Source organism: Pan paniscus, chromosome 8 (genome assembly GCF_029289425.2).
Source record: "Pan paniscus chromosome 8, NHGRI_mPanPan1-v2.0_pri, whole genome shotgun sequence".
Taxonomy (NCBI): Eukaryota; Metazoa; Chordata; class Mammalia; order Primates; family Hominidae; genus Pan; species Pan paniscus.
Genome location: NC_073257.2, coordinates 87306717 through 87327119, shown reverse-complemented (window position 1 = coordinate 87327119; position 20403 = coordinate 87306717). Strand labels below are relative to the sequence as shown.

The window sequence follows — 20403 nt, the reverse complement described above, 5'->3', positions numbered from 1 at the left end:
AAAAAGAATCAGGTGAATTTTTACTTTTTAATATATACATTTCTATATAATTTGAATTTTTATAATAAACATATAATTTTATAATTTGAAAAAATTACTTTTCCTTTTTGGAAAAAGAAAAAAAGACCTCAAAACAGCTTTTACCTTAAAAATAAAACATTTCCTTTACATGAAATCCTGTGTCATATCAACCCTTCCCCCTTTCTTACTGGTCAGTCTAAGCCTTCCTAATACCAGGAGAAAGTTTTGTCACCCTTCAGCTCAGGGGTATATTTTTAGTTCTTGATCTCCTTTGGCTGCTTAATCTTCCCTTGTTGGCATTTCAGCTATGATATTGCAGTACAAGAAGTGAACGTGAATGCTGTTACAAACAACATTAAAATAATTACAAAGGTGTTAACACATACATTTATTTGAATATGTGAGAACACAGAATTAAAGCATAGAGGCCTAGAAAAGTAGAGTTCTTTTGTCCAAATTTGTATATAATTTGGACAAAATTCTTTGCAAATTTGTATACAGATTTTAGCCAATTTTGTATATAAAGTACAGGCGATTTTCAGAGTCTTATTTTGTTCCCATCTGCATAATTTCTTCTGTTTAATGAGAAGGGATGTCTACAGTACACCAAAACAAATCCACAAAATATAAAATGAAAACCAAAAGTCAGCCATTATTTTGTTTATCTCAGAAAGAGTAAAGTTTAGAGTGCTGAGTATGTCATCAAACTGCAACTTTCTTTTTGTTTGTTTGTTTGTTTTGTTTTGAGATGCAGATTCACTCTTGTTGCCCAGGCTGGAGTACAATGGTGCCATCTTGGCTCACTGCAACCTCCGCCTCCTGGGTTCAAGTGACTCTCATGCCTCAGCCTTCCGAGTACCTGGGATTACAGGTGCCCGTCACCACGCCCAGGTAATTTTCTGTATTTTTAGTAGATTGCACCATGTTGGCCACGCTGGGTCTTTAACTCCTGACCTCAGGTGATCCACCCGCCTTGGCCTCCCAAAGTGCTGGGATTACAGGCGTGAGCCACTGCACCTGGCCGGCAACATTTTTAAAGGAGTGAGGAGGACAGTGAAGGAACCAGAGCATGCCATATGAGAAACTTTTAAAATGCTAAGGATGGTGGGAAAGGGAAAATGATAATTGAAAGAAAATTGTTTTCTTTCTTTCTTTCTTTGTTTTTGAGACAGAGTCTTGCTCTGTTGCCCAGGCTAGAGTGCAGTGGTGCGATCTCGGCTCCCTACAACCTCCGCCTCCCAGGTTCAAGCGATTGAACCTCAGCCTCCCGAGTAGCTGGGATTACAGGCGTCCACCACTGCACCTGGCTAATTTTTGTATTTTTAGTAGAGATGGGGTTTAACCATCTTGGCCAGGCTGGTCTCAAACTCCTGACCTCGTGATCCACCCACCTTGGCCTCCCAAAGTGCTGGGATTACAGGCATGAGCCACTGCGCCTGGCCAAAATAAACACTTTTTTTTTTTTTTTTTTTTTGAGATGGAGTCTCGCTCTGTTGCCCAGGCTGGAGTGCAGTGGCACGATCTCAGCTCATTGCAACCTCCACCTCCCGGGTTCAAGCAATTCTCTGCCTCAGGCTTCTGAGTAGCTGGGATTACAAGTGCCCACCACCATGCCCAACTAATTTTTGTATTTTTAGTAGAGACGGAGTTTCACCATCTTGGCCCGGCTGGTCTTGAACTTCTGACCTCATGATCTGCCCGCCTCGGCCTCCCAAAGTGCTGGGATTACAGGCATGAGCCACTGCGCCCGGCCGAAAGAAACTTGTTTTCTATAGCTCCACAGCATAGAACGAGTTTCAACAGAAATAACAGAGAGGTAGAATCTGGCTTAAGACTTTTACCAAATTATTTCTATAGTTTTTTTTATAGACATTGCAGATACTAAAAAGCACATTTTAATACTATAAGCAAAATCTTAGCCCTATTGCATATAGTGTGCCATCAACCCACCAAAAACAAGAATGATAAAGAAGGTAGCAGGCTACCTTTCCAGTACACTGCAGGTGTTGTCCTGGCACGGAGAGGGAGGTCACAAACATGGTAAAGCAGCGAAGCAAGAATACAGTTCCCATCAGACTACAGAGCCTTCGCAGAAGTATTGACCTGTAACAGATCAACCAAAAAGGGGGAAAGATCAGAAGAAAACAAACCAAAAAACCCCAGGCATCAAATATTTACTTCAAGGAAGAGCAAACAGAAAAATCACTAGACTCTTTGAAGAGGACAGAAATCTTAAAGACCATCAAAAGCATCGTTGTCCAATAGAATTCTCTGCTTCTCTGCAATGATGGAAATGTTCCATATACTGTCCAAGAAGCTATTTATATACTATGTGGATCTTACGGACTTGAAATGTGGCCAGTATGACTGAGGAACTGAGTTTTAAATTTTATTTCATTTTAGTTAATTTAAATTTTGCCATAATGAACAATACAGACCTAAATTAGATTCTAAGAGCATCATTTCACTGATAAGAAAATATGGCTAAGAGTCCAGGCGTGGTGGTGTGTGCCTGTAATCCCAGCTACTTGAGAGGATGAGGCAGGAGAATCACTTGAACCCGGGAGGTGGAGGTTGCAGTGAGCCAAGACTGCGCCATTGCACTCCAGCCTGGGCAACAATAGTGAAACTCCGTCTCAAAAAAAAAAAGAAAATATGGCTAAAAGAAAGTAAAAGAGTTATACAAGACAGAAGACAAGTAAGCCTGGTGTTAGTCCTATTACTGAAAATTGCTCTTAAATTATTTATAAGAGATAAAGTTGGCCGAGGATGGTGGCTCACGCTTGTAATTGCAGCCCTTTGGGAGGCCAAGGTGGGAGGATTGCTTGAGTCCAAAAGTTTGACAACAGCTTGGGCAACATAACCAGACCTCATCTCTACAAATAATTTAAAAATGAGCTGGATGTGGTGGTGCACACCTGTGATCCCAGCTACTTGAGAGGCTGAGGTGGGAGGGTTGCTTGGGCCTGGGAGTTGGAGGCTGCAGCAAGCTATGATTGTGCCACTGCACTCTAGCTTGGGTTTCGGAATGAGACTTGTCTCAAAAAATAAAAATAAAAAACAAAAAAAGGAGGTAAAGTTAAACACCTGTGATTCCAGGGAATTTTTTGCTCATTAATAACACTGTAGGCTAGGTGCAGTGGCTCATGTCTATAATCCCAGAACTTTGGGAGACCAAGGCAGGAAGGAGGATCGCTTGAGACCAGCCTGGGCAACACAGTAAGATCTTGTCTATAAAAAATTAGTCAGGCATGTTGGTGTGTACCTGCAGTCCTAGGCTGAGGGGAGAGGACTGATTGAGCCTAGGAGGTCAAGGATGCAGTGAGCCATGATCATGTCACTGCGCTCTAGCCTGGGTGACAGGGCAAGACCCTATCTCAAACAAAACAAAAAAACCCATTGTAAATTAGTTAATGATAGTAGCTATCAAATACTCATTCTAACTTCTCTTAACTTAAACTTAAGCTAGAAAACACTATGTTTTTAAAAAAAGTTTATATCAAGTATATATCCAATAAAAATTCTGAGTAACTGTCACTTGGGTAATCATGAACTGCACTGTGACAACACCAGTACTGTTGGACTAATATTCCTGAGGACAGGGACCATACATCACATATTTTTGAAATGATCCTCCCACCCTCAGAGAAAGCACTGAACACAAGGCTAGGTATGTTTCAAGCATTAGTGTGCACTCCTGAGATGGAGCCTAGGAATCTGCATTTTAACAAGCACCCAGGTGATTCTAATGAAAGTGGTACAAACACTTTGAGAAACACTTTCTTTGACTAAGTAAACATTAACACTTGGATTTAACGGGTTACCTCTATGCTTTGTTAAACCTACCAAGGTTTCCTGTAAGGTAAACTCCAGTTTTGAAGAGTAGATAAATTCAAATTCATGAGATCTTGTGAGGCAAAGTTAACCAGAAAGCAGCAATGATACACATGTTTTAAAACCACCTCTGGTTTTAAGCAATCCAGAATTTAAAATATTGCTGCAAAACAGGACAAAATGGGAGAGAATATGGCTCAATGTGGCCTAAAAGTATGATAAGAATAGTAACCACCAACCTTTCTTTTCACCTTCAGAACACTGAAGTAACTGCTGCTTAGGACCTAAAGCTCATCACTGTGGTTTACCTCAAGCACTTCCTGGTGAGGAGAAAGGTCAAAACCTCAAGCAACTACCCTTGTTCCTCTCTCCAGTGTTCCAAAGACAATGGAGAGCAGAAGCTACATTTTTTTTTTTTAAGCAATCTCAAAAGCTCACATATCTACAGTTTTTTTAAAAGCCCCTCAGGAGCTCTTATGCAATATCTACTAATTTTATCTTTACATTTTTTGTTTACAATGCCTTGTTTTTTACTTAAATCCACTAATTCTTCCTGCCCATTAAACTAGGAAAGGAGCCCCCCAGGCTTCCTTTTTTTAATTAAAAAAATTCTTCCTGGCTGACTCTGGGTACACTGCCTGTGAGTTAGCCCTGCTCCACAAGAAGCAGTAAAAGTAAATAAAATGAAAGTAAATAAATTCTTTCGTCTATATTTTTTGGTGAAAGTGCCAAGACGCACTTTCCAATTTAGCAACTTCCCATACCATCTGAAGTAAACCACACAGACTATATGTACATGTTGTGCAAAATAATCTTTCTTTTTTTTTTTTTTTTTTTTTTTGGAGACAGGGTCTGGCTCTGTCACCCACGCTGGAGTGCAGTGGCACAATCACAGCTCACTGCAACCTTGACCTCCTGGGCTCAAGCAATCCTCCCACCTCAGCCTCCTGAGAAGCTGGGACTATAGGCGTGTGCCACCACACCTGGTTAATCTTTAAATTTTTTGTAGAGACAGGGTCTCCTCATGTTTCCCAGGCTGGTCTTGAACACCTGGGCTCAAGCAATCCTCCCACCTCAGCCTCCTAAAGTACTGGGGTTACAGGCATGTGCCACTGTGCCTGGCTAATAATCTTTTTTTTTTTTTGAGACAGAGTCTCACTCTGTCACCCAGGCTGGAGTGCAGTGGCACAATCTCGGCTCACTGCAAGCTCTGCCTCCTGGGTTCATGCCATTCTCCTGCCTCAGCCTCCCAAGTTAGCTGGGACTACAGGCACCCGCCACCATGCCCGGCTAATATTTTGTATTTTTAGTAGAGACAGGGTTTCACCGTGTTAGCCAGGATGGTCTCAATCTCCTGACCTCGTGATCCGCCTGCCTTGCCCTCCCAAAGTGCTGGGATTACAGGCATGAGCCACCGTGCCCGGCCAATAATCTCTTTTTTAATGGGCCTCCTCAAAGCAGAGAAAATTTCTTCCATCTAAACATGTGACCAAAGAATGTCCTTGGAAGAGTTTCTATCCTACAGAAAGTAACTTTTCCAGTTTGTTTCTAAGGAAAGAAAAGGCTTTCTTATCTCAGCTCACCACAACGTCCGACCCTGGGGTCCAAGCGATTCTCCTGCCTCAGCCTCCCAAGTAGCTGGGATTATAGGCATGTGCCACCACGCCCAGTTAATTTTGTATTTTTAGTAGAGACGGGATTTCTCCATGTTGGTCAGGCTGGTCTCGAACTCCTAACCTCAGGTGATCCGCCTGCCTTGGCCTCCCACAGTGCTGGGATTACAGGCATGAGCCACCGCGCCCAGCCTCTTTTTTTAGATCAGAGATGAGCACGATCAGCCATAGGGCATCTCTGATCTTTCCGTGCAAAATGCATTCAGGATTATTACTAAATATGTAGATATTATCTTAGGCTGACTCTTACTCATCAAACTCAAAATCCTTTGTTAATAACTATGTCACAATGACCAGAGAAGGAAATTAACAAGGAAACTGCAAAGAGAAAGGTTAAGATTTTATGATCTTGATACAATAGTCAAAACATTTTCAGTCATTTAATGGAGTAATGAGGTACCTGTGCTTGTGAAGAAGAAGAACCAGGAGCCAAATATAGCACAGAATCATGCCACATACTTCCGTCATGGCAAAGGCCCATGGGATTCTAGGAACGCTGGAACAGAAAAAAATGATTTTGAATTGAAGAAGTATACAGGTGAATGATGCCACCCTTTTCAGTAAGGTGCTCTTTTAATAATGACCTTAAAATTGGTTTTATATAACTTTTATCTCTTACAGAAGATGATATTTGGAGAAACTGGGAGAAAAAATCTGTGTCATAAAGTACCCCCACCTATCGGAACCTGTTTCTTGTCCGTTGATTCCCAGTTAGGGTTCTCTATAAAGAAGTGACTGACAGCAAATACCAGAGGGAAAAAAAAAAAAAAAAAGTGGCAACCCTTTTCTCCCATCCTATAGCACAGCAGATCTGGATATAGGACTACCCACAAAGGACAATGGGAGAAAGGCCCATTTCTTGCATGAAGTGCTCTTTTCAGAGTGCAAACAATCAGGGTTTGAACTTGATGCTTTGTTGTTATTGTTGTTGTTGTTTTTGAAACAGGGTCTTGCTCTGTCACCCAGGTTGCAGTACAGTGGTGCCATCATGGCTGACTGCAGCCTAGACAGCCCAGGGCTCAAGTGATCCTCCCACCTCAGCCACCTAAGTGGCCGGGACTACAAGGCCCGTGAAACTATGCCTGGCTAACTTTTTGTATTTTTTATATGGGGTCTCACTTTGTTGCCCAGGCTGGTCTCAAACTCCTGAGCTCAAGTGATTCTCCCGTCTCAGACTTCCAAAGTGCTGAGATTACAGGTGTGAGCCACAGCGCCTGGCCCCTTGTTTTTGTTTTTTTGTTTTACCTCTTTCTCTCTATCCTCCCTTGTTTTGTAACCCTGGTTTTTTTTCTATTTTCAATTTGTCCCTTTTTCCTCCCCACCAAACAGCTCCTATGATTACCCACTAATAAAGGACAGGTCACTTTAAGAAAGAAAAAGGAGAGAGAGGGAGAGAAAAAGAAAGAAAGAGGCTGGGCATGGTGGATCACGCCTGTAATCCCAGTGCTTTGGGAGGCTGAGGTGGGCCAACTACTTGAACTCAGGAGTTCAGGAGACCAGCCTGGGCAACATGGTGAACAACCCCAACTCCCAGGTCTCTACGAAAAATACAAAAATTAGCCAGATGCGGTGCTGCGCGCCTGTAAGTCCCAGCTACTTGGAAGGCTGAGGTGGGAGGATGGCTTGAGCCTGGGAGGCAGAGGTTGCAGTGAGCCGAGGTTTCATCACTGCCTCCAGCCTAGGCGACAGAACCAGACCCTGTCTCAAAAAAGAAAAAAAGAAAGAGGGAAGAAAGAAGGAAGGTAGGGAGGAAGAAAGGAAGGGGAAGGAGACTGAAACGAATGAAACAGTCCAATAGGTCATCTCTGGGTGCCAGAATTATTGACGTTTCTTTTATTCTTTGTACATTTCTACTAAAAACTTTTCTACAATGACATGTTAATTTTATAACTAGGGAAATAAAGGTATTTAAAAAAAGAAAACATGGCTGGGCGCGGTGGCTCACGCCTATAATCCCAGCACTTTGGGAGGCCAAGGCGGGTGGATCACGAGGTCAGGAGTTCAAGACCAGCCTGGCCCACATAGTTAAACCCCGTCTCTACTAAAAATACAAAAAAATTAGCCAGGCATGGTGGCAGGCACATGTAGTCACAGCTACTCGGGAGGTTGAGGCAGAGAACTGCTTGAACCTGGGAGGCGGAGGTTGCAGTGAGCCGAGATCGTTGCCACTGCACTCCAGCCTGGGTGACAGAGCGAGACTCTGTTTCAAAAAAAAAGAAAAAAAAATTCCTCTCTTGTACAACTTTTTGTAATTCTCTGGAGCTAATAAATTCTTCTTTTTTTTTAGTTTGCTCTGTGTTTCCTGAGTGCTTATTACTAACTCATCCCCAAACTAATCTATCAATTTCAATTTTTCCTCCAGGGCAATCTCTCCTAGAGCCTTCTCCCTTTTATTCCAATTTAGAATGATTGTATTTTCCAATCCTCCTGCATGGTTATTTCCTAGAATAAAATTAACTCTCATCTTGGCAATTCAGTTTTATTTTTTTTTTTTTTGAGACGGAGTTTCACTCGTGTTCCCCAGGCTGGAGTGCAATGGCGCCATCTCGGCTCACCGCAACCTCCGCCTCCTGGGTTCAAGCAATTCTCTTGCCTCAGCCTCCCGAGTAGCTGGGATTACAGGCATGCGGCACCAGGCCCGGCTAATTGTGTATTTTTAGTAGAGATGGGGTTTCTCCATGTTGGTCAGGCTGGTCTCGAAATCCTGACCTCAGGTCATCCGCCTGCCTCAGCCTCCCAAAGTGCTGGGATTACAGGCGTGAGCCACGTGCCCAGCCTCACTTTTTTGAAACACAGTCTCGCTTTGTCACCCAGGCTGGAGTGCAATGATGCAATCTTGGCTCATTGCAACCTCCACCTCCTGAGTTCAAGCAATTCTCGTGCTTCAGTCTCCCGCGTTGCTGGGATTACAGGTGCCCGCCACCACGCCCAGCTAATTTTTGTATTTTTAGTAGAGAAAGCGTTTCACAATGTTGGCTAGGCCGGTCTCAAACTGCTGACCTCACGTGATCCACCTGCCTTGGCCTCCAGAAGTGCTAGGATTACAGGTGTGAACCATGGTGCCTGGCCAATCCTGCTGGATTTTATTTTTTATTTATTTATTTATTTGAGACGGAGTGTTGCTCTGTTGCCCAGGTTGGACTGTAGTGGCGTGATCTTGGCTTACTGCCACTTCTGCCTCCTGGGTTCAAGCAATTCTCCCTGTCTCAGCCTCCCGAGTAGCTGGGATTATAGGCACCTGCCACCACGCCTGGCTAATTTTTGCATTTTTAGTAGAGATGGGGTTTTCCCATGTTGGCCAGGCTGGTCTTGAACTCCTGACCTCAGGTGACCCGGCCACCTCGGCCTCCCAAAGTGCTCCCAAAGGATTACAGGTGTAAGCCACCACGCCCAGCCCCTGCTGGATTTTAAATCTCTACTTTCTTTTTTTTTTTTTCCCCAAAAGCTCTTTTTCTCTGAATCTTCTTTGGGCCTCTCATTACTGTCACATAGAATGCAACATCTCTTATTTCTCTTGAAAACACGGAAGTTTTTTTTTAAGTGTTCGTCTGCTCCCTATTTTGTTTTCCAATTTACTTTTTTTTTTCTGTTTGCGCTTATGTTTTTCTCAGACGTCTGGTTTCTTGACTGACCATTCATATTTGACAGTAAAGTACTAAAAAAGATGAGACATTCTGTGGGCATAGACTGAGCTTTGTCAAGCTTTGGGTTTCTCTGCGCACTCAGGGTGCACAGAGATCTGGTTGATTAGATAAGGATATCCCAACCAGTTATTTACATTGTTTTTCTTCAGGTTCTCCAAGGAAAGGAATCTTACCCTTCTTGGAAGACTGGGGTTGGGTAAGAGGGGAGATGAGAAATAAGTCTGGCTACTTAAGGAAGGGAGCTAGAAGTCTCTGTGATTGGTATATAGACTTTTAATGAATCCTCTTTAAAACATGGCAGCTCTGTTCTCATCTGGACACGGTATCCCTAAGTCAACAGTGCTTCATATTCAACTGCTCTGGAGAACAGATCACTAGTCTTCCGTCAGAGTAGAGCAGGTCTAAAAGCTTAAGTAGATTTTTTTTTTTGAGACAGGGTCTCACTCTGCGGCCCAGGCTGCAGTACAGTGGCGCAATCGTGGCTAACTGCAACCTCCACCTCCTGGGATCAAGCCATCCTCCCATCTCAGACTCCCCAATACCCGGGACTACAGGCACACTCCACCATGCCTGGCTAATTTTTGTATTTTTTGTAGAGAAAGGGTTTCACCATGTTGCCCAGGCTTAAGAAGATTTTTAACCAATTTTCCCCTATTTAGCTCCTATCTGTACCTGGCCTTGAGTGATGCTTGGTACTTTCTGTTTTATGGGAGCTCTGAAGTACAAATAAACTTACCTCTTGGGCAGGGCCACCTTCCACCCACAACCTCACAACAGGTACTTAGCGTTCTACTTTCCAAACTTTCATTATTAGCACTGTTTTTGCTTTCATGGGATTATAGTTTCTTCACTCTTTTACTGCCATTTTAGTGGACTGTTGTGAGGAACCTGTCAAATGTGTATTCAATCCCTCATATTATTTTGAGCTAAGCTTTTAAAATGCATTATACATGGATATGCCTTTTTTCTGGATATAATTTAATTTTCTTGGCTGGGCATGGTGGCTCACGCCTGTAATCCCAGCACTTTGGGAGTCCAAGGTGGGCGGATCACGAGGACAGGAGATCGAGATCATCCTGGTTAACACAGTGAAACCCCGTCCCTACTAAAAAACACACACACAAAAAATTAGCCTGGTGTGGTGGCGGGCGCCTGTACTCCCAGCTACTTGGGAGGCTGAGGCAGGAGAATGGTGTGAACCCAGGAGGCGGAGCTTGCAGTGAGCTGAGATCGCGCCACTGCACTCCAGCCTGGGTGACAGAGCAAGACTCTGTCTCAAAAAAAAAAATTTAATTTTCTTTAGTAATTTAGAGTCATCACTATGAACACTGATTATTACAACTGTATATGGTAATGACCTTGGAGACTACTGAGAAATGAAGAGCAGTTAAGCCCCAGATTGATGCAGTTTTTCCATTATTTGTGTTTGCTTTTTATAGTGCTTTTGTTTCCTCCCTTGCTATTATGGTTATCAGCTCTCACTTCTCACTGCTGTAGGTGGGCCTGCTTCTAGAAACATTCCTATCTTCTTCTAATTTTCTGTTTCTATATGCTGAACATATTGGATTTGTGTAAAATAAGCTTCAGAAGCAGACCCTGAAACAAACATCAGTGTGAAAGTCAATGACAGGGAAATGTTCTCAAAGAAAACCCACAGGGTAGTGGGTTATGAGATTAGAAGGCAAGGAAGCAAAGCAAGGGTGAGACATCAAGCAAAGCCCTGTGGAGAACTCAGGAAAGGGTAACTTTCGCTCAGGCTTATGAGTAATTTGGGACAGTGTAGGTCCAATCTAAATGTTGTCCCAATTAGGGCAAAGAGAAATGAGTCACTGGTTAAGGACAGCTGCTGGTGGGAAGTAAATTTCCAAGTACTTTTTGGCTTTCTCTCCAAGTAGGCAAAGAGCAGCCCTCCAACGGAGACATATCTGCTGGATGTTGGGAGTATCCATGTGCAAGAAAATGGAAAAGGGATCTGAGGGGATATAGAAGGAACACTGACAGCATCTGCTACCATTCTCCTATGAATAAAGTTTAGATGTTTAAGACCATGGAGTTTTAGTGAGTGGCATAGTAAGTAAAAAGAGTTAGGCAAAATTTGGTTTGAAATCCTCACTGCAAATTGATAATATATGTCCCGCTGGGTGTGGTGGCTCACACGTGTAATGCTAGCACTTTGTGGGGGCTGAGATGAGCGGATCTCTTGAGGTCAGGAGCTTGAGACCAGCCTGGCCAACATGGTGAAACCCCGTCTCTACTAAAAATACAAAAATTAGCTGGGTGTGGTGGTGTGCACCTGTAATCCCAGCTACTCAGGAGGCTGAGGCATGAGCACCGTTTGACCCAGGAGATGGAGGTTGCGGTGAGTTGAGATCGCACCACTGTACTCCAGCCTGGGTAACAGAGTGAGACTGTCTCAAAAAAAAAAAAAGAAAAAGAAAAAAAAATTTTTGTCTACACAAAACTTTGCATATGAATGTTCATAGCAGCATTATTAATAATAGCCAAAAAGTAGAAACAACACAAACACCTATCAACTGATAAATGGATAAACAAAATTGGTACATCCATACAATGGAATATTATTTGGTAATTAAGAAAGAAGGTAGTGCTGATACATGCTACAGTACGGATGAATCTTGAAAATATTATGCTGAGTGACACAAAAAGACCCGATATTGTATGGTTCCACTTATATGAAATGTCCAGAATAGACAAATTCATAGAAACAAAGTAGATTAGTGGTTGCTAGGGTCTGGAGAAAGGAAGGAATAGAGTATGACTGCTAATGGGTATGAGTTTCTTCCCAGGATGATGAAAATGTTCTGGAATTAGTGGTGATGGCTCTACAACTTTGTAAATACACTAAAACCCACTGAATTGTATACTTTATTTATTTTTTTTTTTTTGAGAGAGTCTCGCTCTGTCACCCAGGCTGGAGTGCAGTGGCATGATCTCGGCTCACTGCAACCTCCACCTCCTAGGTTCAAGCAATTCTCCTGCCTCAGCCTCTGGAGTAGCTGGGACTACAGGAGCATGCCACCACGCCCGGCTAATTTTTATATTTTTAGTAAAGACAGGGTTTCGCCATGTTGGCCAGGCTGGTCTCGAATTCCTGACCTCAGGTGATCCACCTGCCTCGGCCTCCCAAAGTGCTGGGATTACGGGCATGAGCCACCGCACCCAGCCTGTATACTTTAAAATAATAAAAGCCTCATTGTTCTGCTGGACCATTTCCTGCTCTCCCACTATGCTTTGTTTTTTTTATTTTTTGCTTGTTTTTTATTATTTTTTCATCTACCTTACATCCTTTACTTCCTTCTTTTTTTCTTTTTTTTTTGAGACAGAGTTTTGCTCTTGTTGCCCAGGCTGGAGTGCAATGGTGTGATCTCAACTCACCACAACTTCCGCCTCTCAGGTTCAAGCAATTCTCCTGCCTCAGCCTCCCGAGTAGCTGGGATTACAGGAATGCACCACCATGCCTGGCTAATTTTGAATTTTTAGTAGAGATGCGGTTTCTCCATGTTGGTCAGGCTGGTCTTGAACTCCCGACCTCAGGTGATCCGCCCGCCTCAGCCTCCCAAAGTGCTGGGATTATAGGCGTGAGACACCGCACCCGGCCTTACTTCTTTCCTCATCCATATCAGTCCATGGTCCCTCATTAAAACCACTCCCTTGCCACTTTTCCCTTCATTGTACTGCCTAGCAAAACTCAACCCTGCTTAAATCCAGTTCTCCACCTATTCCATACCTGTATCTGCTGTTGAATGAGGCTGGTAAAAACACACAATGCTAATATGACTACTAACCTCAAGGAGACAACATTAAGTGCTGCTAATGCATTACACAAGTCTATTCACTCTCCTACTCTCCTAGATGGCTTATTTTATACATCTCATCCTTCCTCCTCAAGCCTCCATCCTCCTCTCCATTTTGTCTTTAAACAGAGAAAATAAAAGCAATCAGGAGAGCACTTCGTTGTGCTCCACCATCACATATGGCAACCTCCACCTATTTTCCTATTTTCTACCTTCCCCTCTGTTATGAAGGAACAGCCCAAGGGCCTAAGGCCAGCCTCTCCCAGCCACAAGGTACCATTCCTTTTCATCTACTCAAGGGCACTGTTCTAATATTATACCCTCTCTTTCCTCTACCATCATTACCCCCCTACATTGAGTCATTCTTATTATCAATACAACAAACATGCTATCATATAGCCAATCAAAAAAACAAAAACGAACAAATGCCCTCTTGACCCTAGATCCTTCCCCACTCCTGCCCAAGCTACAGCTCCCTTTCTCTGCTGCCCTTCCAGGAAAACTTGCCCCTACAGGAAAGACTTTGTCTCCAATTTCTCTGTTCCTATTCTCTCTCTCTCTCTCCCTCTCTCTCCCTCATCATTTCTTTGCCTAATTCTTTTAACGTGAAAAATTCTGATCCTAAAAAAAAGTTAAAAGAATCAACACTATATTATTCACCTAAACTCATCATTTACAGTAATTAACATTTTGCCACATTTGCTTGCTTTCATTATTTCTATACATACCTACACACATACTCTTTTCGGGGAGGTGAACCCCTCCCCGAAGCAAGTTGCAGACATTATGACACTTCTCCCCTTTGTTTCTCTAGGAACAAGGATATCCTCCTCATAACCCAATACACTATTACACCAAGGACATTGTAACACTGATTTAGTACCATTATTTAACATGCAGTCCATATTCCAATTTTCCTAATTGTCCCAAAAATGTCCTGTATAGCATTATTTTTGTTTTCTTGATATAGGATCTAATTAAACTTCACGTGGCTCTTGGTTGTCTCTTCAATTTCCCTTACATTTCCCCCTGGATTTTGCCTGCCATGACACTGACATTTTTAGAGTCCATGTCAGCTGTCTTGTAGAATGTTCCATGTTCTGGATTTGTCTGATTGTTTCTTCGTGATTAGATATAGGTTAAAGTTTTCTTTTTTTTTGGAGAAGATGATTACATAGGTGATGCTGTGGACATCACGTCCAATGCACATAATGTCTGTTTGTCCCACTGTGATGCTACTACATTTCATCATTTGGTTAAGGTGATGCATGTCAGATCTTGCCATTGTAAAGCTACCTCATTCCCTCTGTAATTAAGTAATAGGTGAGATGAAACTTTCAGATCATGTGAATAAGCTCCCCCTCAGTGGCCTTTCACCTAATAGATTTTATCATCTACTGATGACTTGCCTGAATACACTGGAGGAGGCAGAATAATCATGCTGCCCACATTTATTTGCTCGTATTATTCTTGAAGAGCTTCCCCTCTCACCCCACAATTTTTGTTTGCTTGGTCTCAGCCCTGGTCTAGTTCATTTTCGTGAGGAATGGTATGTATTTATTTGTTTACTTACTTACGTACTGAGACAAACAAAAGGTCTCGCTTTGTTGCCCAGGCTGGAGTGCAGTGGCATGATCACAGCTCACTACAGCCTCGATCTCTTGGGCTCAAGTGATCCTCCTGCCTCAGCCTCTGAAGTAGCTGGGACTGCAGGCATACACCACCACACCTAGCTAATTTTTAATTTTTTGTAGAGACTGGATCTCACTAGGTTGTCCAGGCTGGGCTAGAATTCCTGGGCTCAAGCAATCCTCCCGCCTGGGTCTCCCAAAATGCTGGGATTACAGGAGTCAGCCACTATACCTGGCCTGGGAACAGTATTTTAAAACCATGATCTGTGTGCTCATAGTGCTATTGTTGCTGAGTTTTTCCTGCAAATCATTTTGTATCAGTTCACAGAAATTGTCTTCATTCTTTTCTATGATTAAATAGTATGCCACTGTATAGATGTATGATAGTCTACTCAACCAGCTTCCCATGGGTAAGCATTTAGATTATTTATAATATTTATAATTATTACAAACAATGTCACAACAAATACTGTTGTGCTCATGTTGTTTCACATTTGTGGAGTACCTTCATGTAAATTCCAATACATCTCACATTCTCTCCTGAACCTATTATAACCCATTTTTGCCCTTATTAACTCTTGTCATAGTCACTGATGACCAACATGTTGCTAAAGCCAATGGTCAATTATCCTCATCTTACCTGACCTTTCAGCAGCATTTGCTACAGCCAATTGTTCCTAAACTTCTTAAAATACTTTTTTTTTTTTTTTGCTTGGCTTCTGGCATACTGTTCTCTCTCTCTGCCCATTCCCAAATCTTAGCCTAGATTTCTGTCTCTCTCAATCTCTCTGAACTTCTGCTCATATTTCCATCTCCTCCTTGACATCTGAATTTGCTACAAAACATATTTCAAACCTGACATGTCGAAAACCAAACCCTTAATTTTCCCTCCAAGTCAGCTCCTTCCACAGTTTTCCCATCTCTGTAAATGGCAACTCCATCTTTACAGATGCTCAGGTTAAAAATCTTGGAATAGGCTGGGGGGTGGTAGCTCACACCTACAATCCCAGTGCTTTGGGAGGCAGAGATGGGAGGATCACTTGAGGCCAAAAGTTTGAGACCAGCCTAGGCAACATAGCAAAACCCCATCTCTACAAAAGATTTAAAAATCAGGCAGGTGTGGTGACACACACCTGTAGTCCTAGTGACTCAGGAGGCTAAGGAAGGAGATCACTTGAGCCTAGGAATTTGAGGTTACAGTGATCTATGAATGCACCACTAAACTCCAGCCTGGAGAACAGAGTTAGACCCTGTCTCAAAAAAAAAACAAAAAACAAAAAACATCTTGGAATAATATTTGATTTCTCTCTCTTAATTCATCAAATCCAAATTCATCAGCAAATTCTGTTAGCTCTAATTTCAAAATATATATAGAATTTGACTCTTTCATACCACCTCTACCACTGTTCTCATCCAATCTAAAATCTTTGTCTGGATGAATTTAATAAATTCTTAAAGGATCTCTAGATCCCCACCCACACCCCCAGGGTATTCTCAATACAACAACTAGAATGACCTTTTAAAATAGAAGTTAGATCCCTCAACTCTTGTCCTCAGTACTTTCCAGTGGCTTCCCTTTTCATTTAGAATGAAAGCTGAAGTCCTTACAATGGTCCTCAAGTCCTTACACAACCTGGCTTCTTGTCTCCTCTCAGATCTGCTCATCTCTCACTGGTTGTTCCTTAAACCTGCCAGGAACACTCCCAGTTCAGATTTTTGCACCCAGCTGTTTGCTTTGCCTAAAGTACTATTTTCCCCAGACAGCCACATGATTTCTTCCTTACTTCCTAGTGGTCTTCTGTTTACAGTTGGAAAAACTGTATAGAAGGGGAGACGAGATACACGGATATAACAACTTCTTAAACAGCTTTCAATAAGTTCTCCTTACTTTGGAGAAATCTGCAATATAAACAGGGTTGGTTCTCAGTTTTCCCCATTGCTCAAATTTTATAATTAGGTTAATTTTGGGTTTGTCAATTGCCACTCATCCATCCGTCTTCCAACTTCCAAAAATGTATGGCTGTTTTCTCCTATTTTATCCACTCCATCCTGTGGGCTTACTTAAAAAACAAAAACAAAAAACTCTTTACTACAGCTCACCAGGCATGGTGGCTCACGCCTGTAATCCCTATACTTTGGGAGGCCCAGGTGGGTGGATCATTTGAGTTAGGAGTTCGAGACCAGCCTAGCCAACACAGTGAAACCTTGTCTCTACTAAAAATACAACAAAATTAGCTGGCATGGTGGCACATGTCTGTAATCCCAGCTACTTGAGAGGCTGAGGCAGGAGAATAGCTTGAACCCGGGAGGCAGAGGTTGCAGTGAGCCGAGATTGTGTCACTGCACTCCAGCCTGGACTCTATCTCAAAACAACAAAAACAAAACAAAAAAAAACCTCTTTACTATAGTTTTAGTTGGGGTTTGACAGGGAGCAAAATGAGATGTATACATTATTCTGGCATAGGAACACGGACATTTTAAATTCATTTCATTTTCAAATACAAATACTACACGGCAGTTTTATTTTACTTTATGTATTTTTTTTTTTGAGACAGTCTCACTCTGACACCCAGGCTGGAGTGCGATGGCGCGATCTCGGCTCACTGCAACCTCTGCCTCCCAGGTTCAAGCAATTCTCCTGCCTCAGTCTCCTGAGTAGCTGAGATAATTACAGGTGTCCGCCACCACATCCAGCTAGTTTTTGTATTTTTAGTAGAGACGGGGTTTCACCATGTTGGCCAGGCTGGTCTCGAATTCCTGACCTCAGGTGATCCCACCAGCCTCGTCCTCTCAAAGTGCTGGGATCACAGGTATGAGCCCTAACGCCCAGCAAAGGCACTTTTAGAAGGGCAAAATGTTTTATAAAAAACAAACAAGGGGCCAAGCGCGGTGGCTCATGCTTGTAATCCCAGCACTTTGGGAGGCTGAGGTGGGCGGATCATTTGAGGTCAGGAGTTCGAGACCAGCCTGACCAACATTGTGAAACCTCGTCTCTACTAAATATACAAAAATTAGCCGGTCGTGGTGGTGGGTGCCTGTAATCCCAGTTACTCGGAAGGCTGAGGCAGGAGAATCACTTGAACCCAAGAGGCGGAAGTTGCAGTGAGCTGAGATCGTGCCATTGTACTGCAGCCTGGGTGACAGAGCAAGACTCCATCTAAAAAACAAAAACAAAACCAAAAACTAACAAACAAGAAAGTAATACCCAAATTTTTAAAAGATTTAAAAATCAAAAATGTGAAAACAGTTCTGAGTACTTGTTTACTGTTTTATTATTATTATTGTTGTTGGAGACAGGCAGGGTCTCGCTGTGCTGCCCAGGCTGGAGTGCAGTGGTGTAACTATAGCTCACTGTAACCTCGACCTGTTAGGCTCAAGTGATCCTCCCACCTTGGCCTCCTGAGTAGTTAGGACTACAGGCATGTGCCATCATGCTTGGCTAATTTTTAATTTTTTAGAGAGATGGGGGTCTTGCTATGTTGCAAGTCTTGAACTTGTAGGCTAGTCTTGAACTCCTGGACTCAAGCAATCCTCCCACCTGGGCCTCCCAAAGTGCTGGGATTATAGGCATGAGCCACCATGCCTGGCCTACTGTTCTATTCTTATTTTTCATATGTTACACATATACTACATTTTTTTAATGTATTCAATATTTAATAAAACAGCATGCTATCACTGAATCCACTTGTCCTCTTTGTGATAGTTCCAATTCATTTGGTGATATGACACCATCAATATTTTTGAAAAAGCAGAACCCTATTCTTCATTAAAAAAAAAAAAAAAAGGCAGCCAAGTTCCATTTATTACAAACATCATTCCAGATACCCTCTTAAAATCTAAAGTACCTGGCCAAGCGCGGTGGCTCACACCTGTAATCCCAGCCTTTTGGGAGGCCGAGGTAGGCGGACTGCCTGAAGTCAGGAGTTCAAGACCAGTCTGGCCAATATGGTGAAGCCCCATCTCTACTAAAAATACAAAAAAAGTAGCTGGGCCTGGTGGCGGGCTCCTGTAATCCCAGCTACTGAGGAGGCTGAGGCAGGGGAATGGCTTGAACCAGGGAGGTGGAGGTTGCAGTGAGCCAAGATCATGCCACTGCACTCCAGCCTGGGTGACAGAGCGAGACTCTGTCTCAAAAAGTCTAAAGTACCCAAGGAGCTATAACTACACAAAAATAAATTAAGCAGTCCAGGCCATGATGGCTCATGCCTGTAATCCCAACACTTTAAGAGGCCAAGGTGGGAGGATCGTTTCAGCCTAGGAGTTCACCCAGCCTGGGCAACACGGTGGGACTCTATTTCTACAAAAAACTTAAAAATTAGCTGGGCATGGTGGAACATGTCTACAGTCCCAGTTTCCTGGGAGGCTGAGGTGGGAGGATTGCTTGAGCCCGGGAGGTTGAGACTGCAGTGAGCCATGGTCATGCCACTGCATTCCAGCCTGGGTGACAGTGCAGTGTGAGACTGTCTCAAAATAAAAAATTAAATTAAAATTAAAATTAAATTAAATTGAAAAATTAAAAGAGCAGTGGTTTTTCTCACACACCTAGGCTTAAGGCCTAATTTACTCTAAGTGAAAAAGGTAATTTCAAAGCATTTTATACCGCCAGATAAAGCAAATGGAAAGTATACATCTACCACAATAAGAAACAATATAATTATCATAAATACAGTATCATTGCTGTTAATTATAGCAACATCCTACAAACTTAGCAACTAGAAACAAAACTTACCTGTCTAAGAATATATCTGGGAGTGGTGGATAGGTCTGCATGTCAGGCACTCGCTCATGGACTATAACCATAATGAAAGATGTAAATCCAAATACTATAAAAACATATATACAACTCAGTATAGTCTTCCAGTATTCTGGGTCCAATCTTCGAACAGAATGTTTGTTTTTACCATTCATGTACTGGTACTGATCAGAATTCAAGTCAGTTATGGGTCCGTCACAGTCATGGGAAAGCTCCCCATTACAGAGCCAGTCTGTACTCTGAAGAGCACTGATGAAAGGGGTCATGGAACCCATGGGACTGTCACTGTTGTAGCCCATCTCTTCTAAAACATCAATATGTATTTTCTGCAATTTTCGGACTGAGAGCATTAACCTTTTAATGTCCCCTAAGACTTTGATTTCCAGAGGAGGAGACCGGAGATCATATTCAGTCAATGTTAGCAATGTGATTCCATCAAGTCGGTGCTTATTGCATAAAATGTCCACATATTCAAAAAAGCCTTCATCCTTCAGCCACACAGCTACATGCTTGGTAGTCCAGCGGCGAATGCAGAGTTGATTAGGACCTGCCATTTCCTCCTCCGCTGCCTGTAGAGAGAAAACAGGAAAACAAAACAAAAGCTTCAGTATGTCCTAACAATTTCTTCAAAGACAAACACACATAAATACACCAGAAACAGGCCAGGCGCAGTGGCTCATGCCTACAATCCCCAGCACTTTGGGAGGCTGAGTTGGGAGGATCACTTAAGCCCAGGAGTTCGAGACCAGTCCTGGGCCACGTAGCAAGACCCTATCTCTACCAAAAAAAAAAAAAAAAAATTTAGCCTGGGCATGGTGGGACACCTATAGTCTCAGCTACCTGGCAGGCTGAGGTGGGAGGATCACCTGAGTCTGGGAGGTCAAAGCTGCAGTGCGCCATCGTTGTGCCACTGCACTCCAGCCTGGGCAACAGAGGGAGATCGTCTCAAAGAAAAAAAAACAAAAAACTATATATATATATGTAGAGACAGAGAGATAGATGTACACACACACACACGCACACATATGTATA

General features: G+C 42.8%; 1 protein-coding gene across 3 annotated transcripts in view; it reads right to left on the bottom strand.

Moving 5' to 3' along the window:
- Positions 1–20403, bottom strand: part of SAMD8 (sterile alpha motif domain containing 8) — an 82225-nt gene that overhangs the window by 11439 nt on the left and 50383 nt on the right. For all 3 annotated transcript variants that reach the window (XM_063607774.1, XM_008965560.4, XM_008965559.4), the window contains exons 2-4: positions 19348–19940; positions 5929–6024; positions 2007–2124 (exon numbers count right to left, since the gene is read on the bottom strand). In XM_063607774.1, the coding sequence (XP_063463844.1) occupies positions 2007–2124; positions 5929–6024; positions 19348–19925 (792 nt within the window). In that variant the 5' untranslated portion in view covers positions 19926–19940. The remainder of the gene's footprint in view (positions 1–2006; positions 2125–5928; positions 6025–19347; positions 19941–20403) is intronic.